Source organism: Erythrolamprus reginae, chromosome 2 (genome assembly GCF_031021105.1).
Source record: "Erythrolamprus reginae isolate rEryReg1 chromosome 2, rEryReg1.hap1, whole genome shotgun sequence".
Lineage (NCBI taxonomy): Eukaryota > Metazoa > Chordata > Lepidosauria > Squamata > Dipsadidae > Erythrolamprus > Erythrolamprus reginae.
Genome location: NC_091951.1, coordinates 37,721,518 through 37,745,966, shown reverse-complemented (window position 1 = coordinate 37,745,966; position 24,449 = coordinate 37,721,518). Strand labels below are relative to the sequence as shown.

Here is a 24,449-nt window from a genome sequence, read left to right as displayed (position 1 = left end):
TGAGTTTATTTTTTTTATTTTTTATTACAACAACCAACTTTAAAATAGTAAAGTATATTTAAACAACAACACAGGAAGTCTGCAAACAAATTGCCATCTGCATCAATGAAGGAGTAACACAGTAGACAAATGAAAAGTACTATGCAGATTTAAGAACAAATAATACTGTTAGATCAGGAATCATGGCTGGACTTGTTATAGTTAACTCGTTTATTAACAGTAACCGGAGCGGCAGCAAAAAACCAACACTAACAGAGTGGGAATCAAAAAATGCACCTAAAAGGAACCGGTGCCTATTTATAGACAGTCAGTCAAAACGGTGCGGCTTTGACAGCTGTTTAAAATTGGTGGCAGGCCGCTGCTGAACCAATCAGCGGCTGATATTCCAAATGGTCAATTTTATCCAATCAGGGGCTGATATTCAGCTAGCCGCTGTTTAGCCAATCAGCAGCTAGCATCAGACAGAACAAATACCATGACTCAAACTGGTGCAAGCAAGCTTGAATATTACTTTCATAAACTATATACAAGTAGGAAGAATCCTAGAGAGATGTTTTATCTTAGATGTCCAAAGAAATATTTTAATTAAAAATTGTCAAACATGTATAGGATAGTATGTATAAACATAATATAAGTAAAAGAGGACAGGATAGTAGGACAGGGGTGGTAGGCACAGTGGTGCACTTATGCAGACCTCTTAGAAACGGGGAGAGGTCAACTGTAGACAATCTAAGGTTAAAGTTTTGGGTGTGTGGGGAAAACGTAGTCAGGGATTCTAACATACTGGTTGTCCAGTCAGATCTCTGGAAAATCCGTCATGGCCATCCCAGTCTAAAGCTTCTACACTGAAGCTGGGCCTCCATGCTTTTAACAAGGGGAATAAAACATCTGATTGAGAGGAACCAAGGAGAATGCATGGCAGGAGATGGCCAATCTGCTTTAGGGCTTCACCAAGGCTCATTAAAAAATTCCCAGGGGTCTCGGTAAACAGGCACCTCGCTATACCTTCCCCACAAAAGGTCAGCGGCCAGATCTTCCAAGTCTATGGCTGGCAGCTTGAGTATCCCTCCCCTAATCCAGAACCAAGGGTAGATATTTTCTCCAGAAAAGTTTGCTGGAGGGAAGGTAAAGATCCAGCTCTTGGTCTCAGCATTGAAAAATGACACTTGTCCTGCAGTGTAATCTAGATTTACCCGGATCTTTTGGAGAGGCTCAGACAGATCCAAAGGAACAGCACCAGAATTGGTATACACCACGTATTTGTCCTGCTCAACTAAACCCAGTCCCCAAAAGCCGTTTTCGGGAGCAAAAAATACCCGTTGCTTCCTCTCCACCGACTCCTTGGCCACCCCCACAGTCCAGACTTCCCCTTCCTCCACATTGACTTCCCAGTAGATTCTCCCTGCGGCGAACCCTTCGCTTCCGAGCACGCAGGACTCTTTTTCGAATCTCATCCAGTGGTAAGGGATTTTTTCCTTCGATTCTGCATTCCACTTGACAGTTATCTGGTCGTCTAAAAGATCCAGCCTGGGATTCAGGGTGTCCCGGTCGAAGAACACGTTTGCTGGGAGACAGAAGGATCCTGTTAGGCTGCACAGCTAAAAGTAAACTTCCCTTCGTGTTTTTTTTTTTTTACTTTTTCAAGTTTTCCATTTTTAATTTATTTTTTAACAAACATCAATGCGTGAACCCGAGTATCATACATTCTAATACAAATAAGACTGGCAAAATTAACCACAGTTATTACATCCAATCAGCTTATATATTTCTAATAATAATACACATTTGTATTAAGTTGCAGTCTATCATGATTCAATTACAGTATTCCATATTTTCTCTTGTTATTGTTTTTATTTTATTATATAACAACAACAACAGCAACAACAGCAACAACAACAACAGAGTTGGAAGGGACCTTGGAGGTCTTCTAGTCTAACCCCCAGCTTAGGCAGGAAACCCTCTACTACATCAGACAGATGGTTATCCAACATCTGCTTAAAAACTTTCAGTGTTGGGGCATTCACAACTTCTGGAGGCAAGCTGTCCCACTGGTTAATTGTTCTGACTGTCAGGAAATTTATTTTTAGTTCTGAGTTACTTCTCTCCTTGTTTAGTTTCCACCCATAAAAATGTATTGTTGTGTACGGAGTCCAGTACTACCAAATTTGCATGCCGGTCGCTGATTGGCTAAAGCACGACCGGCAGATTCAAAGGGCTGTCAAAGCCGTGCCTTCCAGGCAAGACACTTCATAAGCGGCTTCCTTGGAGCACGGCTCCATTCTGATCTACCGCTACAGCTTGACTTTAATAAAAGAATAGGAGCTAGATCAGTGATGGGCTACCAAAATTTTTACTACCACACTGTGGGCGTGGCTTATGCATTTTGTTTCAACATCTTTCGGTGCAAATTAGGTGCTCTGGGGTGGAGCTCCAAATTTTGCTACCAGAACGGCATTCCTGACCATTCCCGTAGGAGCCAACCACTGAGCTACAGCTTCTGAAGTCTCTTTGTCCCGATCTAACATTGACGACGAGGTGCTGAAGAACGAAACCACGTGGCCAGTGTTCCCTCTAATTTTTTTTTGGGGTGGGCGGAAAAGTATAGTGTCTGAGCGGCAGTCCCTTCGGGACTGGGCGGCACAGAAATATTAAATAATTAAATAATTAAATAATTAAATGATTGAATGATTGAACGATTGAACGATTGAACGATTGAACGATTGAACGATTGAACGATTGAACGATTGAACGATTGAACGATTGAACGATTGAACGATTGAACGATTGAACAAATGAACAAATGAACAAATGAACAAATGAACAAATAAACAAATAAACAAATAAACAAATAAAAAACCCACCCTGTTTTGCCTCAGAGAATTTCAAAATAAAATACCGTACTGTGTGTCTATAACAGTGAGCTCATAATAGGGCAACTCTATCAATATCAAAATGCCACTTAAATAGTTGAGCTAGTTTCAAACTAGATTTTGATTTTCTTTCTCTCTTCCTTACTCCCATTCTTTTTCTTTTTCTTTTCCTTCCTCTCTTTTTTCTATCTTTTCTCTCTCTTCCTCTCTTCCTCTCTCTCTCCTTCCCTCTCACTCTTTCCCTCTCGCCTTCTGGGCAGGTTTGGAAAACTCTGAGTTGATGATGATTTTTAAGTGAGCGATTGCTCACTGCTCAGCTTAGAGGGAACTATGCACTTGGCAAGATCTAACATAAATACACTAATATTCCCCCTCTCTTATTTCTAACTCTTATTCTAGGTTGTAATCATATCATCCTTTAAAAAAAAAAAAAACCAACACATTTTCTTTCTATTCTACCTAACCTATAGTCTTGTCACCTACCTAAAGTTGAGTCTACGGAGAGGGGCGGCATAAGTAAGTAAGTAAGTAAGTAAGTAAGTAAGTAAGTAAGTAAGTAAGTAAGTAAGTAAGTAAGTAAGTAAGTAAGTAAGTATGTAACTAAATAACTAAATAACTAAATAACTAAATAACTAACTAACTAACTAACTAACTAAATAAATAAATAAATAAAATGAAAGAGGACGAAAAGCAACTCAGAACAACAACAAAAAAGAAAACTCATTTATCCATTGTCTCTTGTTCGCTTCAATACTTTAATTGCTATGTTTTCTTTTGACTTGCCTTTTAATAAATAGTACCTCGCTGCCATTCCTGCCACACCGCCTGGCTGTACCTTGTGGGTGTTTGTATGCTTTGAGCAGTGTCAAAAATTAAAAAAAATCTCCCCCAAAAGCCAGAAAAAAGATGGCGACGTAAACATAGTGCCAGCTGCGCATATGTGCAGAAGGAAAAAAACAACAGGATTTTTTAAAAAAAAATTATGGTGGGGTCCATAGGCTGGCACCAACTGAACTGATTCTGTGACATCCTTGTGACATCACCAGCTGTTTGCTACCAGATCGGGTGAACTGGTCCGAAATGGGAGGAACCCACCTCTGGTTCAATCTAAATATTTCACCCATTTTTCCCCTTCATGTTCCAGGCCACCTCCAGATGTGTCATGGCAGCATTGTTCCAAATTGCCAACTGGCACTATTCTGGCAATTTTGGATGACAACAAACCAGGCTAAAGACTGGAGCACATTTCTGCACCATTGCACTGCATGGAATGCACATACTTGTCATTCAAAGACAGTTTTGTAGCTCTTCCTTTTTTTACCTCAGCAGATTTTAATGTGCTGGCTCTGGAGAAGTTCCGTTTCGACCAACCAACTTACACAAAATGCACAACTGGATGTGTGTGTGCACTGTGAGTTATGTGCAGCCATCTGCAACTTCTGCTTACCCATCAACCCCATTGCGGCATTTTTGTGGATTTCAAATCCCAGAATTCCCCAATCAACATAGGGAATTGTCCCAAACTGGGTAAACATGTATTTTCTTTTGGGTTAAAACACACAAGCTTGTTACCCCATCTCAACAGAGACATTTATATTGACTCAAAGGTTGCCACGTGTGCTAATATGTATGTTTGAAAAATCTATCAAAGTACTCCCATAAAGATGAAAATCAATGACATTGCCAATTGTAATTTGTTGAAATGGCATAAATGGCATATTTTTAATGATATTGTTTTATCTATGTATCTATGTATCTATGTATCTATGTATCTATGTATGTATGTATGTATGTATGTATGTATGTATCTATCTATCTATCTATCTATCTATCTATCTATCTATCTATCTATCTATCTATCTATCTATCTATCTATCTATCTATTGTGGTTAGCTCTGCCCCAGCTCCTGCCCCAAGGAGTGTGGATGTGGGGGAGACATCCACATGGTGCAGGCCTTTTTTGCCCCCGGTGGAATCTGATGATGAAGGCTCCTCTGACCAAGAAGACATGAGTGACAGGGAGGAGGAGAGTGTGGCAAACAGCTCAGAAGGAGATCAATTATCTAGCTCCTCCTTGGATTCAGAACAAGAGTTAATGATACAGCCACCCATGCGGAGAGCGATGCATAGGCAACAACAACTGAGAGATTATTATCAAAGAAAATGAGGCCACTTGTGGTTGGGTGGGGCTGTGGTAATTAGTGAGGCTGCTATAAATAGCAGCCTGTGGGTTTGGCCATTGTGGAGGATTATCTGACCGTTGTGTTTCGTGACTGCTTTACTGACTTTGACCTTTTGTGTGCTGATTTTTCCCCGCTTTGAAACTAAACCAGGGCAAAGTGTGTTTCACTTTGTGAAAGAAGAAGGACTGTGAATTGCCTCACAGCTGCAAGCTAAGTATCACAGAACTGATAAGGGACTTGTACAAATTACCAGTTTGTTTGGAGACGGGTGCTCTTTGCTATACCAAAAGAGGGCTTGGTTTAAGTGAATTTTCATTATAAAGAACATTGTTTTGAATTTTCAAACGTGTGTGTGTCTGAAATTTGTACCTGTGAATTTTTGGGAGGAGTCTACCAGAGAGCCCGACAGAACACTATCTATCTATCTATCTATCTATCTATCTATCTATCTATCTATCTATCTATCTATCTATCTATCTATCTATCTATCTATTATAAACACTGAATAACAGGTGGCTTATTCCCAATCTATAAAACATACAACATTGGCTGGTTTTGTATGACACGCCAAGCCACAAGGATTGCTCATAAATCTGTGGCTAACTTCACACAGGAAAGGAAACTTTAAAGCAATAAATTCTTCCAACTTCCATGATTTCCCCAGTTTGGCTTGGTAAATTTATTTATTAGTTTGTTTGTTTGTTTGTTCATTTATTTATTTATTTATTTATTTATTTATTTATTCATTCATTCATTCATTCATTCATTCAATTGATTGATATGCCACCCCTCTCCAATGACTCAGGGCACCTTACAACCTATAAAAAGAAACAAATTTACCTTTCTCATAAGGTTTCAGGCACTTGTCCATGATTTTCATTAATTCGATTTGCATCTTAGCTAGAAGGTAAAGGCAGAAAAAAAGGAAAATAAATAATAGTTGGCCTTGTTTAAGTACTTTACTCAGCAACTAACCATAATCATCCAAAGATACTACAGTTCAAGTCTATTTACATTATTGTACCCTGTCTCTAACATACCGTAAGCTTTTTTCTTCATACATTTACAGATAGATAGATAGATAGATAGATAGATGGATGGATGGATGGATGGATGGATGGATGGATGGATGGATGGATGGATAGATAGATAGATAGATAGATAGATAGATAGATAGATACTGGAATGAATGAATGAATGAATGAATGAATGAATGAATGAATGAATGAACAATATGGTCTGCACAGAAAAAATAAGGAGGAATTTCACAACAGTGAGAAAGATTATTGCCTCTGGAGTTGTTGGTGCTTTTAAAAAAAGAAAAGAAAAATGAAAAGATTGAACACTCATTTGTCTGGAATGGTATAAGAACTCCTGCCTTTAGCCAAGGGGTTGAACTACGGTAGAAGACCTCCAATGTCCCTTCCAGCCCTAGGTTTCCATGACTCTATGATTCAGCCACTTCTGAAATAAAGCTACAATGAACATTTCCATTTTTGCTCATTATCCTGCACATGCACAGAAGCAAAATCTCACTCTGCCGTGCATGTGTGCATGTCAGAGATGCGGAGCCGTGCGCACAGCTCAGTTTTCACTACCAGTACGATGGGGTCGACCTTACCGATAGGAACCCACTACTGTGCTTCCCACAGCTTGGGAGAGAGGAGTTGGGGGGGGGAGAGAAAGGCATTTTGGCAAATTCTTTTATTATTTCCTTTCACCCCCCTCTAGCTGATTGGTTGGGGGCTAACTGTCCTGTGGGGGGGGGGGGGAAATACCACAACCAGCCTTCCTTGTGTGAATGAGTAGCGCTGAAGTACTGTGGGATGGAAGGCCCATTGTCTTGGGGCATGTCAGTCAAGGAGAAATGTCAGTGGATTATCTATCTAATCTATCTATCTATCTATCTATCTATCTATCTATCTATCTATCTATCTATCTATCTATCTACCTACCTACCTACCTACCTACCTATCTATCTATCTATCTATCTAAATTCATAGGACACCCTTCTCCCAATGCAGGGATAGGCAAGTAGGCTCTTCTATGACATGTGGACTTCAACTCCCAGAATTCCTGAGCTAGCATGATTGGCTCAGGAATTTTGGGTGTTGAGTCCACAAGCCATAGAAGAGCCAACTTTGCCTACCACTGTCCTAATGGACTCAGGGTGGCATACAACAAAAAAAGTACAATGGTAAAAAAAATACATTTGAAAACCCCCAATATTAGACATTTGTACATCATTCATTCAAACTACTGGCCGGAGCAGAGTATAAGGCTCAACGGGCTCAGACCTGGTGGCAGAGCTGTGTTTTTAAAGCTTTTTGAAAGGCCAGGAGGGTGGGGGCAGTGCGAATCTCTGGAGGGAGTTGATTCCAGAGGACCGGAGCTGCCACAGAGAAGGTCCTTCCTCTCAGCTCCGCCAGCAGACACTGCTTGGCTGATGAGACTTGGAGGAGGCCAACTCTGTGGGATCTGACCGGTTTCTGGTACATGTGAGGCAGAAGATGATCCCATAAATAATCTGGTCCTAAGCCATGAAGGGGCCATGAATGGCCGATGGGAGGAATGGATATGAGATGGAACAGTCCCTTTCCAGAGAAAGAAACCCTTAAGCTTGTTTCTACCATCACTCCTTTTCCTCCTGGTACCTTTCAATTCCTTCAGTGTCTCTTTCAGAACTTTATTTTGTTCAGTGATTTTCTCCATTCTCTGTTCCAGGTCACCAAGATTGTTTTCCGCATACCTTTCTTCACCCAAGCTAGACGGAAAAAGAAAAAAATAAACCACAACAACACTAGGCTACATAGGCACTTGAAAAGAAAAAGTATATAGTTATCTGTGAAAACACACACAAACTGATGTGTTACACAAAGTAGCCAAAGATATAATGTGAGCCCGGTCTTATGCACATTCATGTTGGAAGAGGGTAAAGTGAAAGCAAGATGGCTGCTACCTAAATGGAGATAGAGAGATAAATATGAATAGACTGATTGATTGGTGGATGGATAAGTGGGTGAATACATAGATATAGATAGATAGAAAGATAAACAGAAAGAAAGATAGAAAGATGGGTGGATGGATGGATTGGTGGATGAATATATAGATACAGATAGATAAATAGAAAGATAGAAAGGTAGATGGATGGATGGATGGATGGATAGGTGGATGAATATATAGATACAGATAGATAAATAGAAAGAGAGAGAGATGGGTGAATTGATTGATTGATTGATTGATTGTTGGATGGATAGGTGGGTGAATACATAGGTAAAGATAGATAGATAGATAGAAAGATAGATAGATAGATAGATAGATAGATAGAAAGATAGAAAGATAGAAAGATAGAAAGATAGATAGATAGATAGATAGATAGATAGATAGATAGATAGAAAGAGATGGATTAATGGATTGATGGATGCACGGATGGAGAGATAGTGGATGAATACATAGAAAGATAGAAGTAAGATAGATATAAATAGATAATAAGATAGATGATAGATAGAGATAGAGATAGACAGTAAGATAAATGATAGATAAAGACAGTAAGATAGATAGATAGATGAAAGAGATAAATAAATAGAAAGGAAGATAGATAAGACAGACAGACAGACAGATACATAGATAGATAGACAGACGCTATAGATAGCCATACAGAACAGATGACAGGTAGATGATAGATAGATAGACCCTTGTAAGGCTGTACCCAATGAAATGCATGGGTTAAAGAGGTCATATTATAATACACCGGTCAGATTTCCAATCACCAAAACAGTTTTGGGCATTGCTTTGACTAAAATGATTTAAAACAGTCACATATCTGTATTCTTTTTCAAAGAAAGATTTCTAGCAATCTTGTTACGGAGGAGCAAAAAGAAGCCCACGGAACGACAGCAACATTTTCAGAAGCTCAAATGGAGGGGCCTCTTGGAGAAAATGTATCCCAAACTTCATCACCAGGCAGAAGGAAATTGCGTAAGGAAGAGGCACGTACCAGTTTGAAATAATTTTAAATTCCTAAAAGAAAGCAGAGAACATATTCATTTTGGTAAAGGTTAGGGTTGGCATTAGCATTCTTGTAACGATTAGCATTAATGCAAAAGTTTACCTTCTCCCCTTACTTGTCCCAACTTCTGCACGTTAAAAATGCAAGTAGAAAAATAGGGACCACCTTGGGTGGAAAGATAACACTGTTCCATGCGCCTTTGGAGTTTAGCCATGCCAGCCACATGATAGCGGAGATGTCTTTGGACAGGGTTGGCTCTTTGGCTTTGAAACAGAGATGGGCATTGCCAGGTGTGGTTTCTAACACACCTCACTGCTGGTACACTTCCTCCTGTGGCTGTGCCACGTGAGTGCATGCACAATGCCAAAACCCCAGATGGCGTCGCTAAGAAAGCTGGTTTGGGGGTGTGGCCAGCGGCCATTGCTGCCAGTTCGGCGAGCAGGCGTGGATGGGAATTCCCGCTAAAGAACCGGTCTGAACCGGCAAGAACCCACTTCTGAGCACTGCCCCCTAGAGTCGGGAATGACTAGTACATATGTGAGAGGGGAACCTTTACCTCAACCTTATTTTGACCTATAAAGCCCTTCATGGCATCGGAATATCTCCGGGACCGCCTTCTGCCGTACGAATCCCAGCGGCCGATTAGGTTCCACAGAGTTGGCCTTCTCTGGGTCCCATCGACTAAACAATGTTGTTTGGCGGGTCCCAGGGGAAGAGCCTTCTCTGTGGCAGCCCCGACCATCTGGAACCAGCTCCCCCCTGAGATTAGAACTGCCCCCACCCTCCTTGCCTTTCGTAAACTCCTTAAAACCCACCTCTGCCATCAGGCATGGGGGAACTGAGATAACTTCCCCAGGCCTATACTGTTTATGTATGGTATGTGGTGTGCATGTTTTTTAAATTATGGGTTTTTAGTTTTAATTATTAGATTTGTATTATACATTGTTTTCTATTACTGTTGTGAGCCGCCCCCAGTCTACGGAGAGGGGCGGCATACAAATTTAATAAATGAATGAATTAATGAATGAATAAATAAATAAATATTTGCGAGTCCTAGCTATAATTCAGATAGCCCTTTTAAGATTCCTTTTTGACTTCATTACCCTGGGCAACAATTTGTAACACAATTTCTGTTGAGTTTGATTATTGAACTTTTTTATAGTTAATTAGGCATGCTGCTTTCAAAACTGGAGTTAGTTTTCTTCTAACACATCAAGTTTTTTCTCTACACCTTATGTATATGATATAGTGAATTAGGCAACATGAGCATCAAATTGCATTTTTGACATAGTCATCTTGCTAACTTCCCGAAAAATCTTGTGATGAGCAGGGCGAGCGATTCCACCAAGATTTAAAATCATGGAGGCATGATATCAGGGTAGATGACTGACTGATTGCTGCGAGCCGCCCCGAGTCTACGGAGAGGGGCGGCATACAAATGTAATCAATCAATCAATAAATCAATAAATAAATAAATATTGTTGGCGCATCAAGCGAGAATGTCCACAAATTAAAAAAAGCTATAAGCAAAAAAATGCTGCTTAATATGTATAATTACTGTTTGATAAAAAAACAACTATTTGTATGAACACAATTTAATTTGCAGTAACTATTATAAGCTTTGTATGAATAAAATTATTCTTTGTAAGCAATCTATTTGGTAAGTTTTTACTTTACTTTACTTGATATACGCAATTTGTATGACTTTTGAGGGTGTCCTGTAGCTTAAAAAGTTGACGTGGTAGACAAAAACTGTGGTCATTTTTGGATCCAGAGGCCAAACAAGTAACAGACAACGAAATTGCTATTCCCCAGTGTTATATACAACAGTTTCAATCTTCTAATACAGAGCTCTCGAACCTCGATAACTTTATGAGGTGTGGACTTCAAATCCCAGAATTCCTCAGCCAGCCATGCTCATAAAGTTCATAACCTCATAAAGTCGCCAGGGTTGGAGACCTCTGTTCTAAGCAAACTTTCAACTAAACTCCCAGTCTGATCAAATCATGCCATAAACGAATAGACATGTTGTAAAGCTTATTAATCACATTATGCACACAGACGCATCCGCGCACACACAAAACCAATAATCAAGAGCATTTCTATGAAAGTTCTCACTTTCAGGCATTCTTCGGGAAGGTCCTTGCGCAGCTTCACTAAGTTACTGACCAATTTGTTGATCTGGGACATTTGCTTCAAGAATTCAGCCTCTGGCTGATCACACTTCCTCTCTATGTCTCCAATCAAGGTGTTCAGCTGGATTGTGTTGGCGGTGTGCCTGGCATAGTTTTTTTTCTGGTAGTCTAAGATGTTGATTTTCAGTTCTTCCAGATGGGAAAGGAGGAACTGCATTTGATCCTTCGCAGCCTGGTGGAACTGTTCAAATTCATCCACCAATTTGCCACGTTCTTCTCCTGGCTTTTTCTGCAGGATATATCATTATTGGAATTATGTGTTGTTGAAATCATCTGATTTCACGGCCACTCAAGGCAACATAAAATACAGCAAGCATTCAAAATAAGCATTTTTAAAAAAAATAAATAAATACAGTGTTTCCTCGATTTTCGCGGGGGATGTGTTCCGAGACCGCCCGCGAAAGTCGAATTTCCGCAAAGTAGGGATGCGGAAGTAAATACACTATTTTTGGCTATGAACAGTATCACAAACCTTCCCTTAACACTTTAAGCCCCTAAATTACAATTTCCCATTCCCTTAGCAGCCATTTAGATGATTACTTACCATGTTTATTTATTAAAGTTTATTTTAAAAAATATTTATTAAAGGCGGATGAAAGTTTGGCGTCCACATATGACATCACCGGGCAGGAAAAACCGGGGTATAGGGGGGGAAACCGTGAAGTATTTTTTAATTAATATTTTTGAAAAACCGTGGTATAGACTTTTCGCGAAGTTCGAACCCGCGAAAATCGAGGGAACACTGTATATCATAATTAGCCACCACTGAATATAACCCATAACACAATATAGATAGTCCTTGAATTACAAGGACGATTGGGAACAGGATTGTGGTTGCTAAGCAACGTGATCATACAGCATACTTTCCACATAACTTCATTGCTTAGGATGGCAATCCAAGCAGTTCCCAGTTGATACTGCAACCCCAAGTACATATCGGATATTAAGCAGGAAGCAGGGGTCCCAAGGAAGTACCAATGTGAAGGTGGGAGAGGCCTTGAGATAGGTCTAGACAGGGATGTCAAATTCAAGGCCTGGAGGCTGGATCCAGACTGTGGGGTGCTTAGATCTGGCCTGTGGGGTCGCCATGGAAACAGCGAAGGACCAGTTTGTGGTGCCTTTGCCAGGGAAAATAGAGCTCGGGAGGGCTGTGAGCAGCCCTCCTAAGCTCCATTTTCATTGGCAGAGGGTTGGAGGAAGGAATCACAGCTGAAAACAGAGCTCGGGAGCCCATTTTCGCTGACAGAGCACTTGGGTCACCACAGGTGCCCCTGACATGAGTGATATCGAGCTGGTCATTCCCAGCAGGTCGTTCAGCAGCTTCCTCCTGCTACCAATATCTTCTTCCAGTTCTGAGTTCTCACAAGAACCTGGGAGGGGTGGGCACCGTCGTGCCATTTCAAAGGAGTCCTCTGAAGCTTGTAGAATTGTCTCAGTCAGGTGGTGCCTCCTGCAAAACATCTCCACAATTAGAACCCCACCCCACTCAATTTTTAGAGCCAGGGGTGGCTCAGTGGTTAGAGGGTAGCATTGCAGGCTATTTCAGCTAACTGCCAGCTGCAGTTCAGCAGTTCAAATCTCACCACCGGCTCAAGGTTGACTCAGCCTTCCTTCCTTCCTTCTGAGGGGGGTAAAATGAGGACCCAGATTATTGGGGGCAATAGGCTGATTCTGTAAACCGCTTAGAGAGGGTTGTAAAAGCACTATGGAGCGGTATGTAAGTCTAAATGCTATTGCTATTTTAGAGCAAGAAGCCCTTGTCTGCTGGAATGCTTAAGCAAAGGTTGCCTTTTGCTTCTTACGTTAAGAATACATGTGGAACAAAACCCGTAGCATCAAGATATAATGATGATGATAATAATAATAATAATAATAATAATAATAATAATAATAATAATAATAATAATAATAATTTTATATTGGAGTGGGGCAGCATATAAGTCCAAATAATAAATAATAAATAATTAGGTGTGGCCTTTGTGGACAGTAAACCACCAATTCTGGTTTACAGATTGTGCAAACCTAGGTTTGAACTTCATCACAGTTTACTCATCAGCCCCATCACACTGGCTGAAGCCCATACAGCTGTTTTGAAGGATGAGGATTGCAAAACTGGAAGCAGCTGAACATGTCATCCTAACTAGCTCCTAACTCTTAGGCTGCTATACCCACCCATCCCCGTGGAATCAAACACAGGACCCAAATTAAACAAAATAAATAAATACAAAACAACTGTGGCAAATGGTTATAAAATGAGATGCGACTCCTCGCTTAACAAGTGCCTTGCTTAGCCCATGGAAATTTTGGATTCAATTGTGATTGTAAGTCGAGGACTATCTTTACCCAGTGAAATGGGGCCTGCCAGTGTTGGTTATGACCTATAAAGCCCTTCATAGCATTGGACCAGAATATCTCCAAGACTGCCTTCTGCCGCACAAATCCCAGTGACCGGTTAGGTCCCACAGAGGTGGCCTTCTCCAGGTCCTGTCGATGAAACAATGTTGTCTGGTGGAACCCAGGGGAAGAGCCTTCTCTGTGGCAGCCCCGACCCTCTGGAATCAACTCCCCCCAGAGATTAAGATTGCCCCCACCCTCCTTGCCTTTCGCAAACTCATTAAAACCCACCTCTGCCGTCAGGCATGGGGAAATTGATTCTCCCGGGCCATTTCCATTTTATGTATGGTTTGTCTGGGACGTACGATTGTTTTGAAATTAAGTGTTTTAAATTGTGTTTTTTTAATCATTGGATTTGTACTGTGTTTTGTTGTTGTGAGCCGCTCCGAGTCTTCGGAGAGGGGTGGCATACAAATCTAATAAATAAAATAAATGAAATAAATGAAATAAAATGAATAAATGAATAAATGAATAAATGAATGAATGAATGAATGAATGAATGAATGAATGAATAAATAAATTTCCTTGGGCTTTTTGTCTCTTCACTAGCAAAGCGAAACATAGGGGAAAAAACCAACAAAATGAAATAAAACCAGAGATACTTACCCATAGACTCTGAGTGCTCATTTTAACATGCTTCTCATACATCCTAGCAAGTTCTCTTCCCTTTTTCAGGTGGTTCTGGATTTCAGCCTATTAAAATGTTGCAGGGGAAAAGAGGAGAAGAAAATTAGATTTGACCGTCTAGAACAGTGGTTCCCAGCCTTTTTTTGCCCATGCCCCACCTAAGCACCTCTAAAATCTTGATGCCGCCTCCCCGTGACATATAATTCTTACCATTCAAAAAGATGGTATGTGTTAAAGCATATCAAGAAACCATAATGATTATACTCCATGCCATAAACTGAGCTACAACCTTAGGGCTTAATCTGATAGCAGGATGCACACAAAACAGTAAGATGGAATGTGCTTAATATTACTTAAGTGTGGCCTTTGTGGTCAGTAAACCACCAATCCTGGTTGACAGATTGTGCAAACCTAGGTATGAACTTCATCATAGTTTACTCATCAGCCCCATCTTGTGGAGCTGCATAAAACACAATCTGGTTGAAGTCCACACAGCCGTTTTGAAGGATGAGTACTGCAAAACGGGAAGTAGCTGCACATGTTTATTTATTTTATTTTATTTATTTGATTAGTTATACAAATATTGTATTGTATTGTAGTGTGTTTAACAAAATATAAGTATAAAGTAGAGATAGAAATTATAAAAAAGACATTTGGACAGGAACGGTAGGCACAAAGGTGCACTCTGCACACCCCTTACAGACCTCTTAGAAAAGGGGAGAGGTCTATTGTAGATAATGTAAGGTTGAAGATTTTGGGATTGGGGGAAGAAACAACAGAGTCCGATAGTGAATTCCAGGTGTTGACAACTCTATTGCTGAAATCGTATTTTTTGCAGTCTAGTTTGGAGTGATTTACATTTAGTTTGTATCTATTGCATGCTCTTGTGTTGTTGTTGTTAAAGGTGAAGTAGTTGCTAACAGGGAGTACATTGTGATGTATGATTTTATGAACAACAGTTAAATCAGTTCGGAGGTGGCATAGCTGTTACTTTTCTAAACATAGTAATTGAAGTCTGGAGGAGTAAGGTACGTAATTTGTTGCGTGAGGAGGAGTGGAGGACTCTTCTTGTGAAGTCATTCTAACTTACTCCTAAGTCCTGGCTGCTATACCTCCCCCTGTGGAATCAAACATAGGACCAGTGATGGGATCCTACGGGTACGATCAGGTATGCAGAACCCGTAGAAAATTTTTGAATATTTTTCTTTTCTCCCCCTTCTGGGCTCTGGGTATATTTTTCCTATCGCAGTAAATGAGATTGAATGTGTGTAATTTTAGAATAGCTGTGCGTGTGTGCCTATGTGTGTGTACATACACATACAGTTTATATAGTAGATAATGTATATTTTGGTGTGCCTATGCGTAATCTGTATGTGCACATATGGCATATATGCATAGAATTAAATAGTATATTTTGGATGTTCAGTAATAGTAAATAGATAGGGAAATTGTATCTCTTTAAGGCAAGGAGAGGCCAGGCACCCTAATCCTAACCCCAACCCTTGACATGAGTGACGTCAAGTTGGCCACTTTTAAGCCAGTCATATGACCTTTAAGCCACCACCCCTGGTCATAGGATCGTCAAGCCTCAGTTATGACCATGATTGAGTCCAAAATGCATGTTGTTAAATGAAACATTAGTTAAGTGAGTTTCTTTATACGACAGTTCCAGGGGTGGGCTACTGCCCGGACCGAGGGGGGGGGAAACGCAGTGGGGTAGCGAAAATGGAGCTCCACCCCAGAGCACCCAATTTGCACTGAAAGATGTTGAAAGTAAATGAAGGGCAACCTGCATAAGCCACGCCCAAAGTTTGGTAGCCCTTCACTGGACAGTTCTTAAGTGAATCATGATATCTATTAAGTGAGTAACATAAGTGAATCTGGACTTTGCTCGCCAGAAGTTCATAAAAGCTGACCCCAAGTTATTGCAACTGTCATAAAAATGAACCCAGTTCTAAATTTTGTTCATGTTGCAATGAGCCTTGGTGGCGCAGTGGTTAGAGTGCAATATTGCAAGTTAACTGCTGGCTGTAGTTCACCAGTTCAAACCTCACCACCAGCTCAAGTTTGACTCAGCCTTCCATCCTTCCGAGGTGGGTAAAATGAGTACCCAAATTGTTGGGGTGCTGCTTAGAGAGGGCTGTAAAAGCGCTATGAAGCAGTATATAAGTCTAAATGCTATTGCTATTGCAATGGTCTTAAGGATGAAAAATGGTCATAAGTTACATTTTTTCAGTGTTGTTGTATAGAAACATAGAAACAAAGAAGACTGACGGCAGAAAAAGACCTCATGGTCCATCTAGTCTGCCCTTATACTATTTCCTGTATTTTATCTTACAATGGATATATGTTTATCCCAGGCATGTTTAAATTCAGTTACTGTGTATTTACCAACCACGTTTGTTGGAAGTTTGTTCCAAGGATCTACTACTCTTTCAGTGAAATAATATTTTCTCACGTTGCTTTTGATCTTTTCCCCAACTAACTTCAGATTGTGTCCCCTTGTTCTTGTGTTCACTTTCCTATTAAAAACACTTCCCTCCTGAACCTTATTTAACCCTTTAACATATTTAAACTTTTCGATCATGTCCCCCCCTTTTCCTTCTGTCCTCCAGACTATACAGATTGAGTTCATTAAGTCTTTCCTGATACGTTTTATGCTTAAGACCTTCCACCATTCTTGTAGCCCGTCTTTGGACCCGTTCAATTTTGTCAATATCTTTTTGTAGGTGAGGTCTCCAGAACTGAACACAGTATCATCCATGAACTGTTTTCCCAAAGTTGTTTTTTCTTCAAGCGGCAACCGGACTTTCTGGCTTTTCTTTGAAGACATTTCGCTTCTCATCCAAGAAGCTTCTTCACTTCTTGCATGAGAAGCGAAACCTCTTCAAAGAAAAATCAGAACCTCTGGTCGCCTCTTGGAGGGAAAAAAACACCTTTGGGACAACCACGGCCTGGATGACTGAGAATCTTCACAGACATACAAGGGGTGGACAAAAAAATGGAAACAACTTGACTTTGGGGCATCATAATGTTTGAAGATGTTCAAATCAATCAAAACTTGACATATTTTAATGTTTTTTTAAAAAATTCTATTATTTGATATGTTTTTTTAAACTACATTTTTTTTAACAGAAATTTAAGGAAATTGGTTATAACCTAGAAATGGCAGACCTCTTTGCCTACAACTTTGCCTACCCCTGGTCTAGTGCAATGGGGGTGAACCTTTTTTGGCTCGGGTGGCAAAAGGATGCGTGCGCACGCAATAGCATGCAAATCAGTACCCACACTCATAAGACAATGCCCTCCCCCTGCACATACACACAACGCACTACCCCCCATGTGTGTACACCCCCCCTACACACACACAATGCCTCCCTGCCCATGTTCACAGGCCTCACTGGTAGGCCCGTTGGGCTGTTTTTCACCATCCCCAGGGCTCAGGGAGTTGTCCTGAAGCCTGAGGAGAGTGAAAACGGGTGAAAAGAAGGCAGAAAATCAGCTGGCCTTGAGTGTGGGAGCTGACATAGGGCAACGGCTCGCGTGCCCTCAGATTTGGCTCTGTGTGCCACCTGTGGCAGGTGTGCCATAGGTTCGCCATCACTGGTCTGTTGGTTAAGACATTGGACTAGAAAGCTAGAGACCATGAGTTGAGGTCGTATCTTAACCATGAAAACCAGTGGGGTGACTAATAATAATAATAATAATAATAATAATAATAATAATAATAATAATAATAATCATCATCATCATCATCATCAATCATGATCATGATCATAATCATAATCATAATCATAATCATAATCATAATCATAATCATAATCATAACCATAACCATAATCATAATCATAATCATAAAAAACAGAGTTGGAAGGGACCTTGGAGCTCTTCTAGTCCAACCCCCTGCTTAGACAGGAAACCCTTCACTACTTCAGACAGATGGTTATCCAACATCTGCTTAAAAAACTTCCAGTGTTGGAGCATTTACAACTTTTGGAGGCAAGGTGTTCCCGTGATTAATTGAACTATCAGGAAATGTCTCCTAAGTTCTAAGTTGCTTCTCTCCTTGTTTAGTTTCCATCCATTGCTCCTTGTTCTACACGCAGGTGCTTTTGAGAACAGGTTGACTCCTTGTTTGTGGCAACCCCTGAGATATTGGAACACTATCATGTCTCCCCTGGTCCTCCTTTTCATTAAACTAGCCATGCCCAGTTCCTGAAACCGTTCTTCATATGTTTTAGCCTTTCAGTCTCCTAATCATCTTTGTTGCTCTTCTATGCACTTTTTCTAGAGTCTCATCATCCTTTTTGCATTGTGGCAACCAACACTGAATGCAGGCCTGCCATAACGTATGTCAGACCTGCCATGACTCAAGCCCTTAAATAGAAACAATCCTTGGCTCCCTATGTTGAGAGAGCTATAGTTTTATTAGAGGTTGAATTAATGCGAATGCCTGTTTTTTATATCTTTGGGGTTTTAATATTAGTTTTAGGCTGGGTTTCTCTTGCTATATTTGTATTGTATTTTATTCTCACTTTTGTAAACTGCCCTGAGTCTGCAGAGAAGGGCAGCATAGAAATTCAACCAACCAACCAAACAATTGCGGCATTAAATCCAGAATTGAAAATTGCACACCAAAATCCCTAAGCGCCACTTTTCCCTCCCTTAACTCTCTTTCATTGCCCACTCCAGTGTAACCAATCTGGTTCAGGCAAAATGTTTTCCTAACGGCCAGGCCAAGCATAGTTTGGTATGCAGCCCCCTCTTTTTTTCCCAGCTGGGTGACCTTGAAGCAGCATCTGGAGGAGATACTGCCGGTTACTTTCGGTTTCCCCCCAAACCCTCCACTCTCCCACTCTTTCCATGGCAGTGTCAACAACTAGCAATAAAGCACAAACAAGCATAAGGAGGCAGCTGACTCTCTGGGCCAGTCGCACACTCTCAATCCAAGCCACCTCAAAGGGTTGTTGTTCTGAGGACAAGAAGAAGAAGAAGGTGGGTGGGATATGTAAGCTTTGAGTTATTTGTAAAAACGATTAAAGGTGGGAAACAGACAAAGAAAAGTCGTAGATGCTTGGAAAAAACTTCCAGCAGACGTGGTTGGTAAATCCACAGAAACTGAATTTAAACATGCCTGGGATAAACATATATCCACCCTAAGACAAAATACAGTGATATCTTGTCTTACAAACTTAATTGGTTCCGGGACGAGGTTCTTAAGGTGAAAGGTTTGTAAGATGAAACAATGTTTCCCATAGGAATCAATGGAAAAGCGATTAATACGTGCAAGCCCAAAATTCACCCCTTTTGCCAGCCGAAGCGCCTGTTTTTGCGCTGCTGGGATTTCCCTGAGGTTCCCCTCCATAGGAAACCCCACCTCCGGACTTCTGTGTTTTTGCGATGCTGCAGGGGAATCCCAGCATCGCAAAAACAAGCACTTTGCTGGCAACGGAAATCCGGAGGTGGGGTTTCCCATGGAGGGGAGCCTCAGGGAAATCCCAGCAGCGCAAAAACGGGTGCTTCGCTGGCAATGGGAGCCCGGAGGCGGGGCATCCCAGCGGCAGCAGTGGGTTTGTAAGGTGAAAATAGTTTGTAAGAAGAGGCAAAAAAATCTTAAACCCCGGGTTTGTATCTCGAAAAGTTTGTATGATGAGGCATTTGTAAGATGAGGTATCACTGTACAGGAAATAGTATAAGGGCAGACTAGATGGACCAGGAGGTCTTTTTCTGCTGTCCATCTTCTATGTTTCTATGTTTCTAAAAGTCTTAGAAAGGTGGGAGAGTCTCTGTGGTGCAGTGGTTAGAGTACAGTACTGCAAAGCTACTTCTGCTGATCACCGGCTGCCAGCAGTTTGGCAGATCGGATCTCAGTAGACTCAAGGTTGACTCAGCCTTCCATCCTTCCAAGGTTGGTAAAATGGGGACCGAGATTGTTAGGAGCAATACGCTTATTCTCTGTAAACTGCTTAGAGAGGGCTGTAAAGCACTGTGAAGCGATATATAAGTCCAAGTGCTACTGCTATTGCTAATGCAAAAACAACAGATGATGGAAGCCTACATGTTCATAAGTAAAGGATTTCAAATTATTATAGGTCAGTGCTTGTCAATTATTTTCTGTTATGCCTCCCCTGCCCAGGAAGAAGTAAAGATTTTACACACCTCCAACTCTCTGCCATGACTGTAAATAGTATTGTGGCCCGCCCCACCTTACTTGATACCCCCAAATTGTGCCCCACCATGAGACATGCATTCTACTTGACACTTGTACTAGTACCTCCGTTGCGTTCCTCGGTGTTGTGTCCACGTTCCCCGGGGTCATGCGTCTCCCCCTGGCATCACTCCGCAGACCGCCAGGGGGGCACGCCCCACTATTTGAGAAACATTACTATAGGTAAGGGAGCTCAGGTTATTTCCTGTGCCTCTTTTCTTTCAGAAACCAAAAAGAAGATGGATCCACGGAGGAGGGCCTTCTTTGTGGTGACTCCGGCTCTATGGAACCAACTTCCCCCAGAGACTCGTACTGCCCCCATCCTCCTGGCCTTCCAAAAGGCTGTGAAAACATGACTCTACTGGTAGGCCTCGGGGCCACTAAACAACTAGCTTGGCCCTAGAGATATGAATGTTTGTTGGATGAATGTGACATTTTGAGGTTTTTAACTGGTTATTTTATTATTGTCTGCTATATTGTTTGCTGTTTCGTATTTTATGTTGTATTATTTTATTATGACTGAACGCCACCCAGAGTCCACAAGAATTTGGGTGGTTTAAAAGTTAAATAAATTAAATTAAATTTAAAGCATTAAATAATAATAAATAAAACAGTAAAACAAGGAGGAAAACATCTGTAAATCAAGAGGAGGTTGGAGGGGGGGTGGGGTTTGGGAATGCCAGACAGGAAAAAAGGGGGGGGGAATTCCCCATTAATAATAATAATAATAATAATAATAATAATAATAATTTATTAGATTTGTATGCCGCCCCTCTCCGAAGACTCGGAGCGGCATACAAATCTAATAAATTATTATTATTATTATTAATGGGGAACTCTTTCATTGCAAATCTATAGGATTATTCTAAAAAGGATAACAAACTTTGGCCTTATATTTCTTTATATCAACTTCATTTAATTGATTCCACTCATCTAAAAACGGGGTTTCCTTTGACCCAGCTGTTTTTGTATCAGTGGGACCTGATGGGAAGGGGAGATGGAATGTTTCACTCCTGTTATTCCCTCCCAACCCTGCAGCCCAATAGAAATACAAAGAAAGGGGAAATGTCAGAGTTTATTTTGTTCCGATGTTGGAGGATGCCTCTTGCTCAGGCTGAAGGAAGGGAGATTTACTGGAAGCTGAGACTCAACCCCATCTTCCTCCTTGCAAGAAGCTCATCTGAATGGAGGAGGCGAGAGAACGGAGGGGGGGGGGGACGGAGGAGGAGGAGGAGGAGACAGTAGTATTCTATTCTGGCCGTCAAGGGGGAGATGAAAAATTAATACTTGTTATTAATTCTCTTTGGAAAATGATAGATGATGTGCTGACTGGAAACCCCAATGATGTTTTGAATGAAACAGAAAAAAATGAACTTATAATTTACAGTTTTGATAGTATAGATTATGCTATAACCATAGAGCAAATAGTAAATTTATAAATGCTATAAATATTACATCTTCCTTCCTTCCTTTCATTTCTTTCTTTCTTTCTTTCTCCCTCCCTTCCTCCCTCCTTCCTCTTTCTTTTTCCTTCCTTCCTTCCTTCCCTCCCTCCTTCTTTCCTTCCTTTTTTATCTGTCTCTTTTCCTCCCCCCTGCCCTTCCTTTCTTCCCAGCTTTTTGTTCTCTTTCTCTTATTCTATATTAGTTTCTACTAACTTTTAATTATATGTATGTATGTATGTATGTATGTATGTATGTATGTATGTATGTATGCATGTATGTATCACACATATATATAAAAAAATATTTTAAGAAATGGTGAGAGAGAGGAGGAAAAGAGAGAGAAATGTGCTCTTGGGTGATTCCTGGTGATTTCCTAACGGCAGTTACAATTTCTGACTTTAATAATCCATAGTGCAACTTGATAGATAAACTTGTTAAGAAATTCTGGAAGAGTAATTTATAGCATTACTTGGAGATACCAAGAAGATATTTTCTTCCAGTTCTTAGGTTTATTACCAGACTTAATAGGATGAAGGGATTCAAAGCAAAATATTTCATTTGTTCTGCTTCCCCGGTCCTTTTGCCAAAGTTTAAAAGCACATTCAAAGGTTTATTATTAATTAATTTATTAATCAAACATATATGCCACCCAACTGCCGAAGGACTCCTGAAGGCTTATATTGTATATATCCTGTACCTCCTGCCTCTTTTCCTAGATGAACCCTGGAGTCATTGCATTGGAGTCAAGTTAGGTTACTCAAAAGTTTGTTCATGCTTTACGAAGAGTTACTTTTCTAAATTTGCTGCCTGCTGGCTTCACCTGCCAAGGCTTCCTAGCCAGAATTCTAAACTTGCCATTCTTGAAGAGCATACCTTGGAATGAGACACCAAAGGAGAACCCAAAAGTTGTCTAGAAAAGAAGCCAATTCATACCACTCACCTTGTTCTTTTGGGCCGCTTCTTCTATGGGGAGAACAGTGTGAGTGTGATGCTTCTTGCTTTTGGAACACTGGGTGCAGATCAAAGCCAACTCGTTTTGGCAAAAGAACTTCAGAGGTTTGTTGTGGACCTCGCAGAGAGTTAAGGGCAGTAAGCTAGCAGCCGATCCAACAGCAGCAGCAGCTGTAGCCATGGCTCCTCTCGTGGAAAGAAGAAGAAGAAGAAGAAAAAATCTTCCCCCCACCGACTGCCTTTTGGCCAAGAAGGTCTCCTCCCACCTTGCCCTCAATGTGTTCTTCACTGGCAAGGCCATCTTACACGCCTCCAGCTGTATCACACATAAAGGGGGTATTTCTCCACCCCCCTCGCCTCTCGTGAAGGACTTCATCCATGTGAATTTAAGATGGCTGTGTGAAATCCATTTTCTCGACTTTAACAGATTAACACAGTTGGAAGGGACCTTGCAGGTCATCTAGTCCAACCCTTTGCCCTACATCTGCCTCTACCTAGGACTTCTCACACTGCCTGCAACTGGAACGAATGCTTTGGAAGCAAATTGTGCCAGGAGGGTTCCCAAGCAAAGTCAACTTATTTTTTTAATTTATTATTAGAGTTGGAAAGGACCCTGTAGGTCATCTAGTCCAATCCCCTCCTGGTGCAGGAGACCCTATGCTACTCTAGACAAGTGGCAGTCCAATCTCTTCTTGAATGGCTCTAGTGTTATGTATACAAGAGGGAGGTTGTGATCCTGCTGTATAGAGCGCTGGTGAGACCACGTTTGGAATACTGTCTTCAGTTCTGGAGACCTCATCTACAAGAAGATATTGATAAAAATGAACGGGTCCAAAGACAGGCTACAAAAATGGTGGAAGGTCTATTTCCTGTATTTTATCTTAGGATGGATATATGTTTTTCCCAGGCATGTGTAAATTCAGTTACTGTGGATTTACCAACCACGTCTGCTGGAAGTTTGTTCCAAGCATTTACTACTCTTTCAGTAAAATAATATTTTCTCATGTTGCTTCTGATCTTTCCCCCAACTAACCTCAGATTTTTGCCCCCTTGTTCTTGCATTCACTTTCCTGTTAAAAACACTTCTGAATCTTATTTAACACTTTATCGTATTTAAATGTTTCGATCATATCACCCCTTTTCCTTCTGCCCTCCGGACTATAGGGATTGAGTGCATTAAGCCTTTCCTGATATGTTTTATGCTTTCTGTCTGGAAGTTTGTTCCAGACAGAAAGAGAGAGAGATGATAAATAGTATAAGGGCAGACTAGATGGACCATGAGTAATGTTGGGCGAACCCAATGGTGTTCGGGTTCGGCAAGTTTGGATGAACTTCACGCAAAGTTCGGCCGAACCCGAACCCGAACGGTCTGTGGAGCCAAAGCCCCGCCCCCGAAATCCCATCGGTTTTTATTTTTACAGATTTTTAATTTTTATTTATTTTTATTTTTACAAAAAAGGACGCCGCAGCGGCACCACAAGCAAAGGTAGGTCCTTTCATGTAAAAAAAAATTAAAAAAATTGACGTCACGTATACTGGCAGATTGCTAAGGACGCCAAAGTGATCA

The 24,449-nt window shown here is 40.9% G+C and overlaps 1 protein-coding gene across 2 annotated transcripts; it reads right to left on the bottom strand.

The window, feature by feature from the left end:
• LOC139158360 (zinc finger protein RFP-like) lies at nt 1–23,070 on the bottom strand. 2 transcript variants are annotated; one of them, XM_070735664.1, is made up of 7 exons: nt 22,872–23,070; nt 14,258–14,344; nt 11,181–11,486; nt 9,051–9,073; nt 7,708–7,817; nt 5,894–5,953; nt 1–1,564 (listed from the first exon to the last, which is right to left on the bottom strand). In XM_070735664.1, the coding sequence occupies exons 1-7, from the start codon at nt 23,061–23,063 to the stop codon at nt 948–950; spliced, it is 1,395 nt and encodes a 464-aa protein (XP_070591765.1). In that variant the 5' UTR covers nt 23,064–23,070; the 3' UTR covers nt 1–947. The 2 variants fall into 2 exon arrangements, with proteins under 2 accessions (XP_070591765.1, XP_070591766.1); XM_070735665.1 differs by having other exon boundaries at nt 11,232–11,486.
• Nucleotides 23,071–24,449: the final 1,379 nt, after the last annotated feature.